Below are 22,449 nucleotides of genomic sequence, written 5' to 3'. Positions count from 1 at the left end.
AAAACCCTTTCTGTTGAATCTTTTCAGCTACCAAGATTTCAGCTATCAAACCCACATCTTTTGAGAAGAGATCAAACAGTTTCCCAAAAGGAATTTTTTCAGACATGAAAAGCATATATACACGTTTTGAATTCCTCTAAAGACCTCTGTGGTAAAGGAAGGGACTCTGCATTTTAATTTGGTTCCAATTTTAAAATATTTTGATTTTTTTAAATAGTTCTAGTATTTTTAGGGTTTGCCACATGTCATGAGTTGAGGAGGGAGCATCTCTTAAGAAAAAGTAGTAGAGATGATGTTCATCCACACTGATGCTGCTTTCAATCGTACAGAAAACCATCTGGAAACAGTCAGATAAAGCCAGGGCAAGGCACAGATGTTTAAATCCTAAAATATAACCTCAGTGCTTTGACATAGAGATCCTGAAGGCACACATTTTTGCTTTATTTACCAAGACTGCACAAAGAAACAATGCAAATAAACTATTATGTACATGGTGCCTGTATAAGTTAGACAGTACCCTTGTATTGTCTTGGTTCACAATTACTTCCTGAGGAAAAAAAATCTCAGTCCTTATACAGAGCAGCAGAACAGAATAGAATGCTTCCCTCAACAATTAAATTGCAGTCCACAAAGACTAGAGTCTGAAAATTTATGCAACAGAAATCTAAAATGTGAGGCTGCAAAGTACAGGTCGGGTAAAAAATTCAAAATACAAAGATAAAACATTTCAATCTTTTTCAAACATAATTTTTTCTGCATCTGCTTTGCATAATCCCTTCTCAATCTTAAGTTTATTTTCCTTTTCAGAAAAAGAAGACATAGCAAAAAAGTTGTCATCTTCCCTGAAGGAAAATCCAGTTTTACAGCTGGCAACATTTGGAACAGGCAACTATTCTGCATGTAACCATTACTTACTCCTTAATAAACTAATACAAAAAGAAAATAGTGGGAATCCAAAATCTAGTAATTTGATTAATTGTGAATAACTTCTTTCCTTGACTTTTTTTAGTGGTATTCCAACATTTTAAAGCACATTTCATTACCTCCTATATTTTTTCCCCTCAGGAATCCTTAGTAATGACAACTTTGTTTCCATGTATTTTAATTTGTAACCTATTCGTGAATTTTGATGGGATTGGGTGATTTTTTTTTTTTTGTGATTTATTTCAGGCCTTACATTTCATGCTTGTGGTCCATCCAATATGAATCCTAAAAGCATACGGAGCCAGAACAAGAGGAAGAAGTCCTTGCAGATTTTCAAAACTGACCTAGGTGAGAACCTGAGCTCACTTTTAAGTTGGATCTGCTTTGAAAGGAGAGTCAAACTCGATGACTTACAGATGTTTCTGCCAATCTTATTTTTTATGACCCTATAATTAACTTATTATTCATTGTTATCTTTTCAGGCTTGTGAGAGTCCATCCATACCAGCTGTCAGTGCTGAGAGAAGGCTTCTTTCAACCACTGCTCTTCTGGTATATATTAATATGTAATTTGAAACATATGTTCTACTCAGAGTGGACTAATTCACAGGTGAGTGAGCATAGCTTGAAAATTCCTAAATTTTCAAATTTGTTCTGAATATTTTTCAATATAAATGTATTTCATATATTTTCTATTTATATTTATATATACATTTATATTTTCAAATAAATTCTGAGTTCTTAAGAAATGAGAATAAAGTCTGAGTTCTTTAGAACAGTGCAATGCAGTCAAAATACAACCAAGATAGGAGACAATGAAACTCAGAGGGAGACCCCGCTCCACATCCCATCAACAATGCTTACACCTGTGGCTGTAGTCAGCCAAGAACAGCTGTAACCAAGAAGAAATTTATGCTATGTATAAACCCCATTATTGTGTTTAACAGGTTGGTCATCCATTACTTATCCAAGTGCCTTATCTTCACTTGCTTCCATCAAACTCCATGTGCCATGCAGACTTGCTCGATTTTCTACTACACAACTGCATTATTCTTTTTCAGAAACGTATCTACCCTGTGAAGAACCTTAATGAAGTTTCATCCCTAAAGTTTTCAAAAAGAAAAAAGCCAACTTTTTTGGTTTTTTGTGGAGAGAATATTACATTAGGATTTATGCAATGTTATCCATTTCTACAACTCCAAATTTTTCATCTTGACAGATATGCAGGTAGCCAAGAACTTAAAACTTAGCAAGAAGCTTTTATTAAATGTAACAAGCAGCAGGGAAGCATTAGAACATGCTGAAAATAACTTATTTTTTAGATGGTTTTAAGACTTCTAGCTTCTTTCTGGAACACTTTCTCTTTCACAGTCTGTAGGATGTAATTCAATCTGCTGCTAATCTAGAGGCAGCAAGGAGTATTCTTTTTTTAATTTTATATTAGAAAAAAATATTATGGATTAGCCTGCTGTTAACCCATAGAAAGTACTGTTCAATTAATGACTTGACACCACAAAACCATGGAGATTTAGATTTATTGACAAAAATTCAAGTTGACATTTTGTCCTTAATTCACCCTATTGAAAAGTAAGAAACAAAGGTACAATTGCATCAGTTCATGAATGTCAACCCTGATTTTTAACTTTAATGTTGAGGGATTTTGCTGTTGTCGGTCTTTATATTACTAAGGTGAGCTATGAGCTATCTTTTATGTATGATGATGGCATGAACATTTGCTTTTTCCTATTTTTTAAAAGCTGACATACACAGAAATCTATTTCTGGTGATTCCTGTTCCAGATTTTAACCTGAAGCAAAAAGAAAGGTTTTCCATCATTTATAAAGAGGTCAAAAGTTAAGTTTTAAAAAAAAATCATGGGGTTTTTTTGAGCACTCAACTGGAAGTGATCATGAAACTTTGAAAGAAAAGGAAAAGCAGGGATAGAGTTATTTTTATAAATATTAATCAATAAATATTAAACAACAAAAGATAGAAATGATGTGTCATTTCTAGAAAGTTAGGAACATGGAAAAAATAGATTTGAAAAGGAATAAACAGCCATCTTCACAAAACTGTAAGAGCATCTCGTTTTTCAGCTTTCTGGGTCAAAAGGCTGCCTTGCTTTGCTAGGTACAATAATTATTTGATTTAGCAATGCCAGAACCTCAGAAGGAAATGTTCTCTCTAGTTGGAAAACACTCTCTTAGAAGCATGGAGAGGGAATATGGGTAATTGGTTGCTTCTGCAACACCTCTAAGGGATGACTGAGACATACAAGTAAACAAGTTTAACACCATTCTTATATGACAATAATATGAGTATGATAATCCACGTTAAACAGCCAAAAATGCCTTACCTAAAAGTAATAGCCAGCATGGGTTAGCTAATTTGCAAATAACAGAGGTTGTGATTTGCTCACAATTCCTGCTCCTTATCTTTTGGATTCATGAGAAAGAGTTTTAGAGACATCAGTAATTCCAGATATAGAATTCCAGAGTGGAAGTGAAATCTCCCTGTAGAGGTACCCTTATTTTTTCTGGCAATGTCTGCAAGTTCCTCCAATATGAAAAGGCAGCAAGATCATGACCACTCATGACTTTTTTTTGACATTGCTCACAAATATTGAAAAGTAAACACAAATGGTCTTCTGTAATCACAGTTCTGTTACCTCATAATTAATAGCTAAAACAATACTGGGTATCTCTTGTAGATAAATAAGTCAGGTATCTCGTGTGCTCAAGTTTTCTTTCACAGAAAACCTCACCAATGTTCACTTTCTGATAAACTTAAAATCCTGAATGATTCTCTGATTACTAAGTGTAATCCAATAATAATGGCATTACCCCTTTCTCTGAATGAGTACTCAATCAATACCAGGCATAAAGTTTAACCTGGACATTCTATTTTACTAAGGTAATTTCAACATATAATATCTAATATATTTTAATCTGCATCATTAAAATTACAGAGTATTTACCAAAATTTATTTTTAGGTAGCAATGAGCAGTATTTTCAACCTGTGAACCAAAATATTCTTGTGACTAAATACGTGTAACTCCCACTGAAAATCCAGTGTGAGTGCATGTGTTTCAGAGCAGAAGGTGGCCTAATTTTTTGTTACATTTTGTATAGTAAGGTGGTACCTGAATAAAAATACCTGCAGGATCAGCAGCCAGTTTCTACAAGACTCATAACATTTCCAAACACTGAAGGCATATTTGGAACACATTAGTTTCAAAGTCTCTTCTGTCAGAATTTGCTTGCATAATGAAACACAGGAGTTTCTTATGAGACCAACAAGACTGTAGAAATTCAGCAGCAAATAAGGGTGAGAAAATGGAAATATTGTTAGGAAAAATCCTTGGTTTACTAGTAACAGAATTGTAGGGCAGGAATGAACATCAGGGGATCATCTTGTCCACTCAAAAGCTCTGAGTCAGGGTCACATTAAACATCTGTCATGACTGGCTTGGCATTATCTAATCCATGTTAACAAATTGCTTGGGACAGAGTTCCCACAGCCTTCCAGGTAACCTGTTTTAATTGTCAACTATTTTTGTAAGTTGAAATATTTTCCTAATATTAACCTCTTTACCCCTTGCTGCAATTTAAGCTTATTATTTGTTGCATGATTTTCTCTTTAATGCCTTTTCATTTGGAATTTTCAATGAACACTAACTTGAGTCATCCACATTTCCAGTGATGGGTTTCAACTACTTAGGATATACAATGTCAGGGAGATCAGTGGAACTTTATGCATCATTTTCCATGGTGTTTCAACTCAAAACCAAGTGAATTAATCTAATGCAGCTTTTACTCCCAAGACTTTTAAGCCCTTCTTCCAAACAGGCATAAACCAGAGATTATCACACATATTTGACAGGAAGTATGCATAGAATAAGCCAGGTCTGAAACTGAATTTGCAACAGTTATACATAAGTGTGCTCCAACATATTTAATGTAATATACATATCTGTGGACTTCACTTATTTTGTTTGTCCAAGGAATATAATTTAATTTCCTTGAAGTTTTCCATTCATTAATAAATAAAAATATTACGAAACATTAAAATTATGTATTTAAAACTACCACTGCTGATATATATACATATGTGAATAAAATATATATATTTGTGTTTTATTGCTAGTTTATTTTAAGATAAACTTTTTTTTTGTTCAGCATTTTCTCTTGGAATTTGATAATATCTTTTAGCCAAAATTACTTTATGGAATAGTGGCAATGTATTGGTAAATGCAACACCTACTATGTCCAATACCACACTATAATTTAAGTGCACAGTGATTGTACTGTACTGCAGTTATTATCAGACTATTTATTGCACAAACCTATATTACACTAGTTGGCTGCCTGCAGCATTCTCATTTCTGTGACACTGCAGTTTATCAGTCTGCACAACATGCTTCACAAATCTCCATGACTTATGTTTTCTGGCAACATCAGGGTTTTCATTACACTTAAGCTGGATGTATACAGATGCCTACTTAAGACAAGTGTCCTGTAACAAACTTTAAGTTCTATCTTTCTCACAGAAAAATTCTTGTAAGAAGGAATTTGTATCTAATGTGACTAATTTTTCTCACTAATTAATGAGTACAATCATCTACTATTAAAAGTCAGATATGCTTTTCTGTAATTGTGGTGAATATAATTTCATGCAGATGGGAATGCTTAGTTCTTTGTCCATACAATTACAATAAGCACACTTGAAAAGATCTTATGCATTTATCTTTACAGCATTTTTGCATAATCAAGTTTAATCTATATGACACCAGAGAATCATCTGAGAAAATATTTAGTTCTTTCAAATCTGATAAAGTTTCCTACAAAGCCCCCATTGGAGTCTGAATATATTATCTTCTAAAAATCCTTGAACTTGTAAAATTTCCAATCAGCATTTTACATTTTGCCTGGAGCAGCATATCAAAGTACAGAGCATTTTATCAAGCTTACCCACCCTCCAACTTACCCTCTACAATTATGTATATGAGTAGCTCAAGTGCTAAAAGCTACTGAGGCAAGGGACAGTGTGACAAGAATTCTGAATTTCCAGGAAATACCTAGATGTGAACTCAGGATAAAAGCAGCTGAAAATTCAGTCTAGTACACAGTTCTGCAGATCAGCATGTTGCAGTTCAAGCCTTTCAAAGCTCAAAATATCATGGAATTAATTTTAAGTCTTCAGGAAGCTCACAATTTTGAAAGCTTGCAATCGCCGTAACTACATAACTCATGTAGTTAAAATTTCTATCCTAAGCCCATCAATTCCTCATTAAATGCCCAGGTATCACTGAGGTGTGGTCATTTTCTTTTTTTGGCTATGTTTGTCAACAGCCATAGCATAGAAGAGAGTTTCAGTTGAATGGATCTAAGTGACTTGCTATGCTGTTTAATATCTTGCTTATAAGTAGTAAGCTGACATATGTTTCTTTGGCAATAATCATAACCTGTTTCTTTTCATCCATACTAAGTAGCTCAGACACTGTTCTTTAAAAAAAAGAAGACAAAACTTCACCTTCTACCTCAATATCTCTCAAAGATTTGGTATTACTGTACTTCTACTCTGAACAGCGCTAACATTGTGTGCACCTTGCCCGTACCTTAGCTAATGAAGTTATGACAGCAACAAAATCCTTTTTCTACCCTGATTTTGACATGCTCTTGAAATCAGTTCACATCACGGAGGATCCTATCCTCTGGGGATCATTCACTTTAAGTATTTGGTAGTGCATTCTAATTGACTTAAAGTATTTGCTAGTGCTTTCAGGTCAGTTTTGAAGAACAGTATTGCAAACTTCTCCATGAGAAGGAACTTTTGGAATTTTGATTCACAAGCCAGATGGAGTGGAACTACAAACAAAGCAGGCAGTTCTGTTACCATTTTTGTGTTAGTGACTCCACAATTCCATCACTCACACTGAAGGTGGAGCAGAAAAGCTCTGATCACTTCTCCTGTTTGATTAAGAGTTGGCAGGAAAATATGTCCGTGCTATGGCACCATACCCCGGAAATCCAATGCTGTCAGCAATGAATATTTACATGGCCTATGCAAAGTGCAACAACATTCTCAGGATACCAATGACAATATATTGCTACTCCATACTATTCCATACACCAGTGGACCTCCATACTATTTTAATATTTTCATTTTACTGGAAATTTTCTTGTGTAGAACAATTAATACAAACCTGAATTAAAAGTTGTCTTTCACCAAAATTAATTTTACCCCCATCTGATGGAAATAAAATTGGCTTCAAGTTGAAATTCAGTAAAAAGAATTAATGAATTCTTTTTGATGAGGGAAAATTTGATGAGGGAAAATATTTCCCTCATCACAATTTTATACCCTTTTCCACTGCAGACCTTTCAGTTACATCCTTGACTCCATCTGAACATATATCACCATTTAAGAGTGATCTTGCTAAATAGCACATAATATCAGTATGTCCTTGAAGTATCAAACCAAATTCCAAGTACCCTTAGGTTCTGCAATCCTGTCTCTTCCTTTAATTTGGGATATACAGACTTAAACTTCTTGTTTTGTTTTTCAGCTTCTCTTTTTCATTATCTCTAGCTTTTATACCTCAAGGGGCAGAATTGTTCTGTTTGTTCTAGCTAAGGTTCCTTCCAGCATTTTAATTCTTTCAGTTTGAGTGGGGTTTTTGGTTGATTTTGTTTGGTTGGTTTGGGGTGGTTTTTTTGGTTTTTTTGGTTTTTTTTTCAGAACATGCCTAAATTGCTGTGCTGATAAGACAGAGCACAGTCTGTCTACAATGATCAGCATTTCTGTATTACTTGTGTTGTGTCATCTTTGAATGACAGTTACTAAAACTGTCTTCAGAAGCAACGTAGCAATGTTCAAAATACTAGCTCTATAATTAAATCAAACTAAAATTTCAAAAAGGCTGCTACCTTTAGATAATTTTAATATCCAATATAAGGATATAATAACTTATTTTGATGTTGTGATATAAATCTTACTTTGGTGAATAAACTGAACACAATAGCTAGAAGGGAAACATGGCTTTTCTTATATTCAATTGTAATTTATTAAATGCAAAAAATTTAGAAAAGCTATTTCGGCAATATGGCCTTTCTCCTTCCTGGGAATATGACAAATATTGAAACAAGAAACACTGGAATAGTGTTTTGCAGATAGTATCTAAGAAATATCACTACATTATCTTTAAGGTCCCTCCCAGATCAAACCATTTGATAAAAACAGTTGTTACATACTTTTTTGTTTCCTGGAACTCACAGTATGGATGTAATAAGCAGCCTTGAGAATACAAGAGGACTGCAAAAAATTACTGCAAATTTTTAAAATTATCTAATAATATACATTTCTAGTATTAACTTCCCATATCTAAAATAAGAAATGTTGATTATAATATCAGAAATTTGAGACAGACTTCCTGATGACCCCGCCTAGATCAAAATATTCTGTCCTGTAAGCAAAGGATACAATCACGTACTTAAATTATAGCCAAATTCCTGGAGCAGATTCTCAGAGAGACTGTTGGCTCACCATGGTTCATCCAGCTGGTGAAAACCTTTCTTGCAGGGAGACATCATTTTCACTTACTATGCAATGACACAACTGGGTCTATGCTAATAGTAAAGAGTGAACTAGAGAGATCTCCTCAAGGCTCCTGAGAATTCTGCCCTGTGGCACATCCCATTTAATTCAACATACTCAAACCATAGAGAATTTTTAAGAAAAATACAGATGATCCCTTGGGATAATCAGGTCTAAATTTATACTTTGTAGAGGAAGTTTGATATGTTCTCTGTGGGAAGGAAGGATGGGCTTTCATAGATCAAAATTTTATGAGTTAATTTTTAAGAGCATATCATGAAGAAAAAAACAATGGATTGCAATGATACTTTTCATCTGACCTCTTTCTCCCTCCCCCTCTCTCTCAATCACTGCTTCGTACTAGAAGATATGAATTCATGAGAGCCAGCACTAATGAAAAATGCACTAGAACTTAACTGCATTTCAGAGCTGCTGGTGTCAAGGGAACAAGTAATGTCTCTGTCTGTCACAATGTAAATTATGTTGCTTCATATGATTCAGTTTGAAGATTCAGAAAATGGCATGACCAAAAAAATAGCATATTTGCCAAACTTGATCTTTAATAAAGTATTTCTGATCATAGTCAAATGCTGATCCCCAATTACACCCCTATCATACTGCAGTAAATTGCAGGCAACTTGTTATAAATGATAGGGAACATTAACAAAGATCATTTTCTGAAGACCCTTTCAGCCTCAGGAATATTAGAAAGCACTAGTTTTTGGGTTTTTTTTTTTTCCCCTAGGGTTTTTCAGTGGACATAATAATTCTTTAAAATCTAAATATAATAAGTCTTTGGTCTTTATAACTGGAATGTTTTTAGTATCTCCATTATGGTGCACAAATATCATGTGACAATTTCTAATAACATAATGAAGATTGGTGTGTGCAACTCATATTCAAGAGACAGCCTGCTTTTTTGGTAACTTAGTAAAAATTTCCCTTTAATCAATTTGTGATGGAAGACACAGCATTTCCTGCCAGGCTCTCTCAGGACTCTCTGAGCAGCCAGACAAACACAGCAATAGATCCATTCACACTCATGTGTTGGTTTTCAGCTTGTCAGAATTCAGATCACGCAGCTAAATGTTCATCCTGAGAAAAGCAGGGTTAACACTGTGAACAAAGCACTAAGTGGGTGCCATGACCCCTGTGGTATCATGGAAGTCTGTAAAATCCCCTCACTGTAAGGCAAGAGCCTCATCACAGGAGCAGTCGACAATAACAGAAGGAGAGGATTTTCTTGTATTTGAAAGTTTTGTGTGGTTTCTCCTTTTTGCAGTGAAAGGATTTAGCATAATTCAGCGTCCCAAAGATACTTAGCTACTGTTTAGCTGGGTGCAGCTGATTAATGTTTAGGTAGCTGAGAGAAATAACGAGCTTCGGAATGAACATGAAGAGCGGCTGCCACCCTCCCAAGGAGAGGGGGAGGATGCAAGGGCAGCACTAGCACACCTCAGGGGGAGGCTCTTAGTCACCAAAACACCACAAACACAGCTCACCAGGAAGATCCCTTTCACTGATGCTTGCAAGACATCGCTCTGTACTCTGGAAGTGTTTGTGTGATGTACAGAAACTTGTCCACATACAACCTCATATAGAAGAGCAGACCCAGACACATACCTGCATGTAAACATCCATTAGCAATTTAGAAGACTTTGACCTCACTGACTGTAGTTCTGGGTCTGCTCTGCGTGCAGGTTTAAAGGACAGTTCAGACATTCCAAAATATGTGAAACAGGAAATCAGCTTTCTCATTCTAAAAATCATTCAAGGTTGAAAACAGCAAGAGAAGGGAATTGAAGCCAGTGGTATTGACTGTAGGTACTCTGTTATGTGCTGCTGAAAACTGTTTCAATTTGCCTCAGTTGTGGGTTTTTAGCTACAGTACTAAGGCTACAACTTTGAATACAAAGCAAAGGGCACAATCCATTCTGAAATTCCTATGACAGCTAGATATACAATTTTTCTAAAGAACTGCATGAGGTACATTTCCTAACAGCCCCACAATTTTAGAAAGAACATTTTAAAAAGCTTATCAAAATATGTTACATAAAAAAAAAAATAAGATGAAGTTTAACAGAGACAGTGACATCAACTGTTATCTGTTTTGCTGTTGCTTCTGCAACCTTATTTATGCACATCGATATTTTTTCATGACAGATACGGGATATTGGACTCTGTAATCTGAAGACTGCCATATTAGTTATCTTGCAAGACATTCATTGAATAAAAGAAGTGGGAGAACATTAGGAGATATATTTGTACCTAACCTTGAGATAAAACTTAATTATCTGTCTCTTTATCACCAATCTCTGGCGCAGCTAGCAGCTTATTTATTTTTTATTTTAAATGTTTAGAATGCAATTGTGCTCACTAGTTATCTTATTAAAAATGAAAGCAGCTGATTTTTTCCCTGTCACTCTAGAAAGAAATGATTTTACAGAATATCTTTCAGAAGTATTTTCTGCTGGTCTGTGCTTCTGTCTAATCTGTATGGGCACAGAGCATCACATGAAAAATGCATGCACATAGCAGGCACAAAACCTAACACTACCTGTGCCTCAGCTTGGGCTGATAAGAAGTTCTGTACATTGCAGTAATAGCTGAATCTTGCATGCCCCTTTGCCTTTTCTGGCAAAATCTGCCTTCAGATGAGTCACAAGCTAAAGTCTGCCAGGTTTAACAAATGTCCACAGAGGATGAACAGATAGAATTATTTATTTCTATTAAGAATACCACAGAGTATATTTTACAGGAAGTAATTTCATTATCTGTTGAAGTGCTAAGGTTCAGAATTTCAATACACAAAACTCAATGATGCATTAATTTGATCCACCTCATTAGCATCCAGGCACATTTAGAGAAAAATGCCAGAATTGTTACAGTTGGTTCCAGTCATCAAAGTGATGGGCCCTCAGGGCTTTAACTCTGTAATTAACAGATAATATATATTTCATGAATAATATATATAATAAATATATATATACTGTATGATGTACAGTGTACATAATGTATCTCATTATTCATGATTAACATATAAAAAGAGGAAATATTTAAAATCATATTGCCATGAAGTCAAATTAGACTGCAAAAACGTTCCAAATTTGATCACTCTATCTAGAAGAGAGAAAACTTATAAAGAACCACAGCTTTCCATAATAGGGTACTTATTGCTACAGCTCTAAGAAAAGTAGGAGAAAAAGATCAAGGGCACCTCATTTGTCTTGCTTCTGCAAATGAATATGCAAAAAGCAGGCAGAGAAACTGCAGCAACTCTTACAAGCCTGCATCCTTTTCTACTAACAGGTAAGGTTCCCTTTCAGATATTCTCTTCTATTTATTTTTACTATTTCAGCTACTTTTTAGAATGGACCAAGCTTGGTGAAACAAATGTGGTGAGGCAATTTTTATGATTTCTTGGTAAATTCCACATGATAGATTTATGTACTGATTTTTGGCATTAGATCCCACTTACTGACTCACAAAAGGTACCTGTGTGTCTCCTACAGCAAGTGCATATATAAGGAATACAAAACCACTCCCATATGAACTGGAAACACCTTCTATCAAACACAACCCTTACCAAAGAAGGCTGAAGGACAACAGCTGAGCACAGAGTTCTGACCAAACACATTCACATATTTGTATTGTATACTTCTCTAAGTCTATAGAGAAGGATCACTGAAAAACCACCTCTTGTTTAAAAGTGTCTCATAGACTGTATCATTGGCTTCCTATCACTGACAGTCCTGACATATAAAAAAGCCTAACTCCATCAGCTATCTAATGATGTCAAATGGAGACAAAGTAACACCTATTCACTCAAACTCAGGTGTTTTCCCTTAAGTACCCGAGGAACAATATGTATAAAGGCTGGCATTGGCTAATAGACACAAGAACACTGACTAGTTAAAACATTTCTTATAAATTACTGCCTTGAAATGTAAGCATCCTTAATGGATTTTATGGAAATATTGTGACAAAGAATAATTCAGACTTTAATTTCATTAAAATCAGGAAAGGTAAAATGCCCCAAAAATGATCATTATCATTCTGAAAGAACAAACAATTACTAATTATGAGTTTAGCATGTTCTTGCTTAAAGTGATTCTTAATTTTACATATACTATGCCTGTTTTCTACATGAAGTGAAACTGATCCTTACTATTTTGAATCTAGTGCTCACCATTGTGAAATTGTATTAGACATTTCAGTGCCTGTGTCTCTAAGATACATGGTGCCCTGTGGGAGAAAAATAGCTTGGAATAATTTTACTTAGCTATTAAACAATTATACCCATGTTCTCTTACAGCTAGAAGGTGGTTTATCATTTCTATTGCTAAACTTAAAATAGCTACTATTTATTTTCACTGTCTGGGAACCTCTACATGACTGGTACAACAAAGATTCTAATTAGAGTCATCTTTCCTGTAACCTGACTGTCTATTGTTTTCCTACTCAAACAAGATTTGAATTTGAAGAACATACGCTATGCTGGGTCTGTGTAACTTGTAACAATTTTCTACCTTAATAGTCACACTGGAGCATTTGAAAATTGGCAATTATTCATTTTGCCATGAGCTGGTAAGTGAAGGAGTGAAATTCTCATCTCTGAAGAATGGTGTAGTAAATAATGGATTAGCAAAGTCAGGCACTCTCAAGGAAAGAATATCCTCTTGCTTACACCTAACAAAGCTAAGGATCCAATATGGCACTCCTTCTTATCACAATACACATTTTATGTTAACTTTAATCAATTTCATCTCTAGAAATAAAGTGTTTTAAAAAGAAGAAAGCTAGCTAGTTTTCTAACTAAAATTATGTTAGTAAAAATCTGACTGCAGAATCAGGCAGAAAAACTCAATTCATCTTCCTACAAACTTTTAACAAGTTGCGACACCATCACACAGTCATCTATAAATGCTACTTGCTAAAAAAAATTGTTTTAAAATAAAATAATCTACATCTGTTTAAAAGAATACACTGTGGATTTTACTCAGAAAATACATAAAAAGTAGAATTTGTATTTTCTGACTTTCACTATAAAACTGAGGTCTTTAGGCTGAATTAACCATTCAGACTTGTCCATGATGTGTGGGAAATGAGAGGCAACTCCATAAGACAATTCATCCTGTCCTCACACAAACATTCAAGATGGACAGGAGGAATTGTTCTCTGGAAGTTCTTTTTCAGCCTCCCTCCTAAATCTGTATAGGGACAATATATAACTTTGGCTAGTAAGTAATTTTTTGATAACTAAGCTTTAAAAAGATGAATTAATCTTCTCATGCCTTTGGCTTGAAATCCTGGTTTTGTGGTAAGGTTTTGCTAGGGTTTAATATTTTGTTTTTTCTTGTGCAGACTGACTGTTTTGGCTTGCAGTTTCAGCATCTCAGAGGCATGTGGCAAGAACTCCCACTGTCTTACACCTGCGATGCCATCAGAGACACGTGTGAGCTGATGGGGAGTGCAGACTGCCAGTGGCTCCTGAGACAGAACCACATCCCTGATGGGCACTGAGGGGAGTGCAGACTGCCAGTGGCTCCTGAGACAGAACCACAGCTCTGATGGGCACTGAGGGGAGTGCAGACTGCCAGTGGCTCCTGAGACAGAACCACATCTCTGATGGGCACTGAGGGGAGTGCAGACTGCCAGTGGCTCTGTGACAGAACCACATCCCTGATGGGCACTGAGGAAGATTGCTATCAGGCTATAAGGCTCTCAATACAAGTGTGGGCAAGAAGTAGAGCAGAAGAGATAAAGGTAAAGGGTCGTTACAACACAGTTTCTGGTGATTAAATAAGGCTCAGAATCAAGCCAGTTTTTGTTTTGGTTTTTTTTTTTTTCCTCCTTACTAAATCAACGAAACATTTCAATTCTTCCTGTTCAGATAAAGGTATCTGAACTCAGCCAATACATGTTCTACATATTCCCATCTTCTGAGTAGAGCTAACTATCATCACAGAATAAATACTCAGATTTTTGTACACACCCAGGTGGCTCAATTCTTTATGGATGCTATTTATAGTCTATAAAAAGTAAAAAATACAGAAATAAGAATGAGAGTTCGCTTATAATTGACATCTTCTAGGAAGAAATTAAAAAAATAATGTAACTAATATTCCATACCTGAGTAGAGGTTGCTTTGGATAAGAAGGTTGGTCACTGTTTTGGCAAGGCTGAGGTTTTTTTGTGACTTGCTTATAAATATTCCTGGCAGTTACTCCGATCCATAGCATAGTGGAGAGTGTAGAATAATGCAGTACAATGCCAACCTAAAAAAAGAGTGGACAATTCAACAACTCAGTAAATGGATCAGTAAAACAAGAGTTTTGCAAGAATCTTATTTCATAAGTGCAAAACAAAAAAAAAATTAATTGAATTTATAAATGCAACTAACATCTGCACTTAAAACCAGTTATTTAATCCACCATAGATTGCCTTATCTGCAATACCAGAAGCAATGTTAGGAATTAGAGACATAAAACATTTGTTTTCTAAGAACCTGTTTAATGAAAACATTTTACACCTGGATTTAAAATTATGTGACTCTTATTTTGTATTGCACTCTTGAGCCTATCATGAGAATGCAATTTAAAATTTATTGAGTGGCCATTATTTTTGCTTGCTATTATGCTATTTCCTTTAACTTTTCGTGAATAGCCTGCTGTAGTTCCCTCTCTGCTATACAGAGGCAAGGTTGACTTCCGGAAATGGCATCAGTGCTATTTGCTCTGATAACTCCAGATTATTTTCAGACATATTTTAAGAAAATTATAAACTTGTCTACAGAATTTAAAAAGAAAATGAGAACTCTTGGCATTCCCCCTTAAAAAGAATTATAAACTCTAATAATCTTATTATCACTTTGTCCCCAAGAAACTGGTGTGTTTATCATTGAAAGGAAAACAAAGTACAAGCACCTCTAAAATGCTAACATCTTTGTTATGTTAGTAATTGTTATTCATTACTATGGAAGCAGTAATTGGAATTTTATCCAATCTCCAGTGCTTTATTACATCAGCTAAGTCTGCATCTGATTATATAAAATGAGGTTACCTTTGAAGCAATAACCTGACATTTTGCAGTGACAAGTAAAATATTGCTATAATTGGAAAGAACATAAAAGTTTAAGGAATACAGAGAATTGCTGAATAAAGCTAACACAAATCTATTATAATGATTTATTTGAATCAGTGTTCATTTTTGCTCCACTTAAAACAAAATAATTGATGGGTAAAGAAAAAAATTCTATGCATTTTGTTTCTATTTAGTATTATAGCTCAAAACTTGAAGTTAGCAGCAAATATCATCAACAAAAAACCCTTTGTAATTTTCTCTGGGACTTGTTTGTCACTTTAGACAAGGGAGGACAAAGCCTTCATCACTGCTACTGCTTGAGGTAAAAGAAGCAGAAATAAGAGAATGAGACAATTGTGTATTATGGGCTGGCAGACGCTGCCAGTTCAGGGACTGGTGCTGTCTGGACTCAGTTCACAGGCAGCTTGCAGAGTTTCTGTAGGGATGCCCTGAACAGGACCATGAGCAGGGAGGGGAGGCAGGAGGATGAGAAAGGGGGAGGAAGAAGAAGGCAGAAATAATGAGAAAAAAATGGAAAAAAAATCTAGATATTTAGCTCCTAACCTCTTTCTCATTTCCGCATAGCCCTGCTGCTATACATTCTGTTTTTCACACAGGTACGTGCAATAATAGGAACAGTTGAAAGGAATTTCAGGTCAAAAGGCACCTACATGTGAAATTCTGAAAACATATATGACCACATGGATACAAATCATCCGCCACTTAAATGAATGTAAGACCTAAAAATAGTACAACAAAACAATTTTATTGAACTTTCAAGCAGGCAACTGAAATGACTGAAAACATCATGGCCATGCCACACCTGCATCACATTGCTGTTTTTCACAGCGTGCTCATGTTTCAGCAACTGAGTTACCTCTGGTATATGGAGAAATTGAACAAACATGGAGGAGGCAAAAATGTTATCATTCTCTGTACTAACTCTTTGATGATCTGCATCTCTCTGTCAAAAAAAGCCCCAAACAAAACAAAACAAAACAAAACAAACCCCCAACCATTTGCATTTCTTGCTCGAAGGAAACAAGTATTTATCCTGAAGATACAGGACCTCCTTATGACTAACAGATTTGATGTGACACAGCAGAGGTGTGGGATTTGGAAGGGTGCACTGAGCTGTTAGAGTAAATTCTAGAACTTTTGCTAATATTCTCTAATAAATAGTAAAGAAACGGTTGTCACACTCCCCATTGAAAGTTCAGCGTTTCAAAGCGCTGGGTTTTGCTCTCTGCCTCTTCCCTCCCCTTGTCTCCCCACCGACATCAGTTATGTCACAGAGATGCATCCTCACCATTGTGCTTGGGGACTGTGACTGCAAGTTCTTTTGTCCCCTCCAGTGGGGTCACCCCTTGCTAACTCTCAGGCTAGGAAAACACCCGGGCCCTCCAGTAGAAATGCACGAGATAGCAGCTCATGACACAGGAGGGAAGGATGAGGCTCAACAGAAAGACCAATGTGGCTTTGCTCTGTAAATTCTTTCTTGACTCTCTGAGAAAATGCAAACTGGAGGTTGTGCATGAAAGGTTCAGGGTACAAATTTAGCTGTATGTATTTTATTACTGGATTTCTACCTCTGTAAAGATTAAGAGGCCAAAAACTATATACAAAATTAATACCAAAGTAATAACTTAAAACTATTTTCACTATTAGCAGAACTTTTGTATTTCACATAAACTTTTATGGAAAGGGTTGTGTTTTCCACAGAGAATAAAGGATTGTGATTGGAAATATTGAAGTGATGACCCCTATTTTTAAGAAGGTTTTCCACTGACAGGCCAAATGGTACAAAAAACCTGCCAGAATATAAGCATTGATAAGAGCACTGTATCTAAAGCTCTTTAATAACCACAGTTATATGGCAAAAATTTTCTTGTTTTCTTGGATTCATTTTTAACTCGTCCTGTGTTCTCAGAACTCTTATCTTTGGGAATAAGCACTAGCCTTTTGAATAGAAGATTATACTTTTCTTCAGCAAGAAGATGCTGTCTGTTTGTGCTCCTTCAATATATTTCAGTACCCTAGAGATAAGTTAAGTTCCATATGATGCAGTTACCATGGTAATGACCAGAATACACATTTATGCAAAGCATTTTGGCACAAAAGGGTCTCTTGATTAGCTTTAAGTTGCACACAATTTTCTTTATTTTTCCCAAATTTTTAATTTAATTTCTTTTTTTTTTAGTTGTAATCATATTTCAGATAAGATTGTACTTCTTAATTCAGTTTTATTTAAAGAAGGACACAGATATGCACGAACATTCTGATTAAACTTTTAATCCTGCAATGAAAATTATTCTTTTCTGTGAGATGAAGGGGCTCAGGAATTTCTCTGCAGTCTGTAACACCAACGGATCTGAATATTTCATGATCTTTAAACATTTAGCATTAGCAAAACCCCATGCTCCCTTCACAGGTAGAAAATTTAGAGCAAAAAGTTCAACTTTCTGAGTTGAACTTGTGGGCTGCTGGCTAGTATGGAATGAGCTTTGCCTTTCTTGCTGAAGATCTACTGCCTTACAGAAACAAATTCACAAGCAGCTTCACATATGACATTCATCAGGGAGAAGGAGATCTGAGCCTTGCCAAACTTATATGGAAGCTTTTATTTTATAAACCATATAGAGGTTCTAGCAGATGTGATTGGAGTGATCATGGAATAAAAAAATAAGATTCTGTCTCTCTCCATAACTTTTCTGCCTCCTGAATCTTGTGCCCAGTCCATTCTTCATGCTTCAACATGTTTGACTGATGATTTCACCCCTAGCATCCCTAAACTCATGGCTATCATCCTTTGCTCTAAAGCAGAAGCCACGATACAGAAATCTTTGAGTAGAAAATTGATGCCTCCCACACACGGGGAGTGATCCAGCAACAGTGGTGTCTCCTTCTCTCTCATTCTTCACATGAAAGGAGTGAGCTTCTTCCTGCCTTCTGAAGCAAACTAACCCGAGGCTGGGAGATGGAGGGGCTCACTGGCTGGCTCAAGCACCTTTCTGGCAGTGGTGTGCCTCTGAGTTATCCCTGCAGCTCCTAAGACAACCTCTGCCTTGCTTTAAAGATTTTGCCAGTGAACTCAAGAGTCTGGATTCTGCAACAGCCAACATTCAGTGACACCCAGAATGAGATTCAAGGGAAATCTAAGGAGTCTGTAGATCCATTCACTTGGGAAATGGGAGGAGATGCAATCAACTCTTCTAGACCAGCACTCTAACATCAGGATTTTTGTAAATGATAATGACTGTAGAGCACACATGCAAGTGAAAGGTCTATACAAAATCCTCTCTGAAATAGATATGCAGGTTTAAAAGGGAATTTTAGATTTTTAGATTCCACATAAAAATAAATGTCTGACCATTTTTGAAAAGACTTTTTTTGTGTAACTGTATCATCTTGAAGGGGATTTGAAGGTTCTTCCAGCTATCACAGAAAATGGGGCCATTTCCATAGCATTAATTCCTGATGTTTAAAACTAACCTGTAACTACACATTTATAGGCAGAGGGTGATCCAAATAAAGCTAATTTAGAACCACCCTTTTAGGTTAAATTTGAAGGATAAAAGTTGACTTAGCCTATTATTTCACATTGATAAATATGCTGCAGTGATCTTTTGGTGGAAGCTTTAGGGATAATTACAATAGGAAAGGGGGTGGTTGACTGGCTTTTATGCAACATTTCAGTGATTAGGACAAAAAATACTTGCACTTGGAATCTTTTTCTATGCACTCAGGAAATAAAAAGTGAAATCTGCATTGATGCAGGTTGAAGTTGTGCTTTGAATTTTAGCAGAATGAAAGATACCTCTGGAATGGCAGCTGATGGTATTACACCTGTGGTATAACTAACATTTTAATGCTGCTTGAAGCAGTAACATTTTCACAAATATATTTTGAGCCCCAGTAACAGAGCTTTGGCACATTGGATATTAAATCACGGACTAATTGTCTCAGGGTTATCACAGGACAGAGGCATTGGGACTCAGAATTTTGTAAACACTGCTGTCAGAAAGCAAGAAAAGATCTGTGGCTGGGTATGATGTTCTCAAAGTGAGCAGTTTTTCAGCCTCTGTTAGCAGCTATTGGAGCCTTGTCTTAGATTGCTTGGACCATTTCCTCCATTAGCTCTGTCTAATTACATCAGACAATTTCTACCAGGAAATAGAGGACAGTCTTTGTCACTTGTACCTTTCCTATACTGTAACTACTGATGATACAATCAGGTAAATAAATAATTTAATGAAACTGGTTAGCAGACATATAGGGATGGTTCAATTCAGTTTCTCTAAGCGTGCACATTTATCTGCAGCTCAGGATCTGGCCCTATCCCACAGCAAAAGACAGATGCCACTAATAATGCACTTTATTAAGATACCCCTGTAGTTAATGTACTACTTATAAAAGGCTATTAATAACACATTTATCTCAATCAATTTTTCATTATAGCTGTTAATACCACACTGCTACCATGCAAGCTGCAAAGTAAATAATCAGACAACGCCTGAAACAACAGATGGTCATTTGTGACCATGTAATTACATGGCCATGGCTGCCCTACAAACTAATCTGCTACTATCACTTGCAAACTGCACACAAAGACAATAGTAAGTGATATTTCAATTTGCTAGAACTTACAAATTAATTATGACACAATACACTAGATATTGTGAGATATTTCTCTCCATCTAATGGACAATTTTGTTATTCAAATGAGGATTGTGTAACACACTTAGGTAGACTTCTCAGGTAGAACATCACAGTGCTTGCAGACCCACATGTGCTGTTTACTGATGGTCATGCACTAGGATACAAAAAAGGTTTCCAAAGCACCTCACTGAACACTCTAAGTGTGATAACTCTTACAGTAGCTATGCAAGCTTTACAGTGACTCTGCTCTTGGCTCCTGACTTGCTATTTTCACCCATTCAAGGCATTCAGAAGAACTGGATTTAGTAACAGGAAAAAGCCAGGAGAACATTGGCTAAACAAAGTGCTTTACTACAGGAAATTACCAACAACATTCACGAGCCCTGGTGCACTTCTATAAAATCTGAGAGGAAGAAATGCTCAAGGCAAACAAATTGCAACACGCTCTCATCAGACATTACAGAAGATGACTGAAATGACTCACTTTACACATTGGACAGACTCAGCCTTTCCATTCAGAGCAGCTGAATCCAGCCCTGTCTGTGCATCTCATCACACTATTGCCCCAAAATGCTGAGGCAAGAGATGTGAAACAGTCCAGCAGGGCAAACAAGGGTTCTTAAATCACAAGTATGCTGGTCTGCTGTGTCTCCTTAGGGATCATCCAGTGAAGCCAGGGCCACCCCCAGGCAAACAGTGCATGGGTTACAGAAGTGAAGCAGCAACTCCCAGACATTCAATCCAAAATATTATGTTAAGAACTCATTTACAAGTTTCAATTCTATCAGTAAGAATTACTGAGACAGATACTTACAGCTTGACATATAATTGGATATTTAATGCGATTGATTCCACCAGCAAAAACAGCAAATGTGAGAGCAGTATGGAAACAAAAGTTGAGAAGCATGTGCCATCCTTTTCTGCTTATTCGGATTGTGCTGTTGAAAAAAAAAAAAAAATCACATTTTAAAATTAAAAACCCCAACATATTCATTATAAAGATTACTATTTGGGAAAAACACTTAATGTAATAGAATAAAATTCTCAGATTCTTGGATACGTGTATAACAATCTACACACAGGACAGAGTTTGACCTATATAGCATTGAAATAAATGATTAAAAGGCAAAATAAATAGTAAAAATCATAAAATTCTACTGATTTCGTTTCCTCCACCAAATTAAGCATTTAAAGTGGAGTACTAAAAGCAAAAGCTTATTGCATAGCTTCACGTATGCAGAGCTTTAACAAGACATCTCTAAAGGACTAAATGGAAGCTGAATATCAGAAGACATTGCATTAACTTCACATAATTAATATTTAGCAGCTTCTACAGCACAATACATTCCTACTCATTTAAGTTGCAAATGGTCTTTAACCAGAAGTATGTAGTTAAAATGGCATTTATATAAATTTTTCATATCAAAGAAAACACAAGTTTTCTAAACCCAAAATTTAAAAGACAAAGAAAGTTCCTTTTATCCAGTGACAGCTACCAGTCTTTCAACCAAACTTGGTCTTAAAAGTCATTATGGCAAGTGTAGCTGACCAAAGGGCTGCTCGACTGGAATTTGCCAGAAAGCACCTTAATAATGTTCATGTTGAGTTTGTTGAGTTACAAATCTTAGGAAAAGTGTACAGAAAATGTAAACATATATGTGAGGAAAGCTCAGAAACAGCTTAAGAGAGGTTGACATAAACTTTGATTTCTCTGGTGTAAATCACACTGCTGATGTTATTCTCCAACAGTAATTCAAATTCAAGTGTTGCGCCGACCATTTAATATGTGCTTAAAATGGAATTCTTACCTGTGATGGACAATGTAGGTGATAATGGAAGCAAACAGGCACAACAACATCACCGCAGTACATGCATAAACCACAGGGTGCAGAAACTCCCCTGGGTACTGGGGGAAAGACAGCACTGTCTTAAAATCCTGTGGAAAGAGCAAAATGATTTAACATTGTTAGGCATGTGTGAAACTGGGACTTCATTCCAATATGTCCTGTCATTTCTAGCTGTTCCCTTTCAAGGGCAGGAAAAAAAAAAAAGATGAACTTTTAATGTAGATGCAGTTCATGAATTTGCAATAACAGACTGCTCCTTCCTCATCTGCATACAGTTTGCTAGACAGAAATTAACCTTTTTGTACAAGCAGACATATCCTAATTAAAAAAAAAAATCTGA

At 35.9% G+C, this 22,449-nt stretch overlaps 1 protein-coding gene across 4 annotated transcripts in view; it reads right to left on the bottom strand.

The window, feature by feature from the left end:
* ADGRA1 (adhesion G protein-coupled receptor A1) overlaps window positions 1-22,449 on the bottom strand; it is a 252,829-nt gene that overhangs the window by 17,805 nt on the left and 212,575 nt on the right. For all 4 annotated transcript variants that reach the window (XM_064716633.1, XM_064716632.1, XM_064716634.1 and 1 more), the window contains 3 exons: window positions 22,071-22,198; window positions 21,077-21,200; window positions 14,653-14,798 (listed from right to left, as the gene is read on the bottom strand). In XM_064716633.1, the coding sequence (XP_064572703.1) occupies window positions 14,653-14,798; window positions 21,077-21,200; window positions 22,071-22,198 (398 nt within the window). The remainder of the gene's footprint in view (window positions 1-14,652; window positions 14,799-21,076; window positions 21,201-22,070; window positions 22,199-22,449) is intronic.

Source organism: Zonotrichia leucophrys, chromosome 6, assembly GCF_028769735.1.
Source record: "Zonotrichia leucophrys gambelii isolate GWCS_2022_RI chromosome 6, RI_Zleu_2.0, whole genome shotgun sequence".
NCBI classification, from domain to species: domain Eukaryota; kingdom Metazoa; phylum Chordata; class Aves; order Passeriformes; family Passerellidae; genus Zonotrichia; species Zonotrichia leucophrys.
The sequence above is the reverse complement of the archived record's forward strand: the minus strand, read 5'-3'. Positions and strand labels throughout refer to the sequence as shown.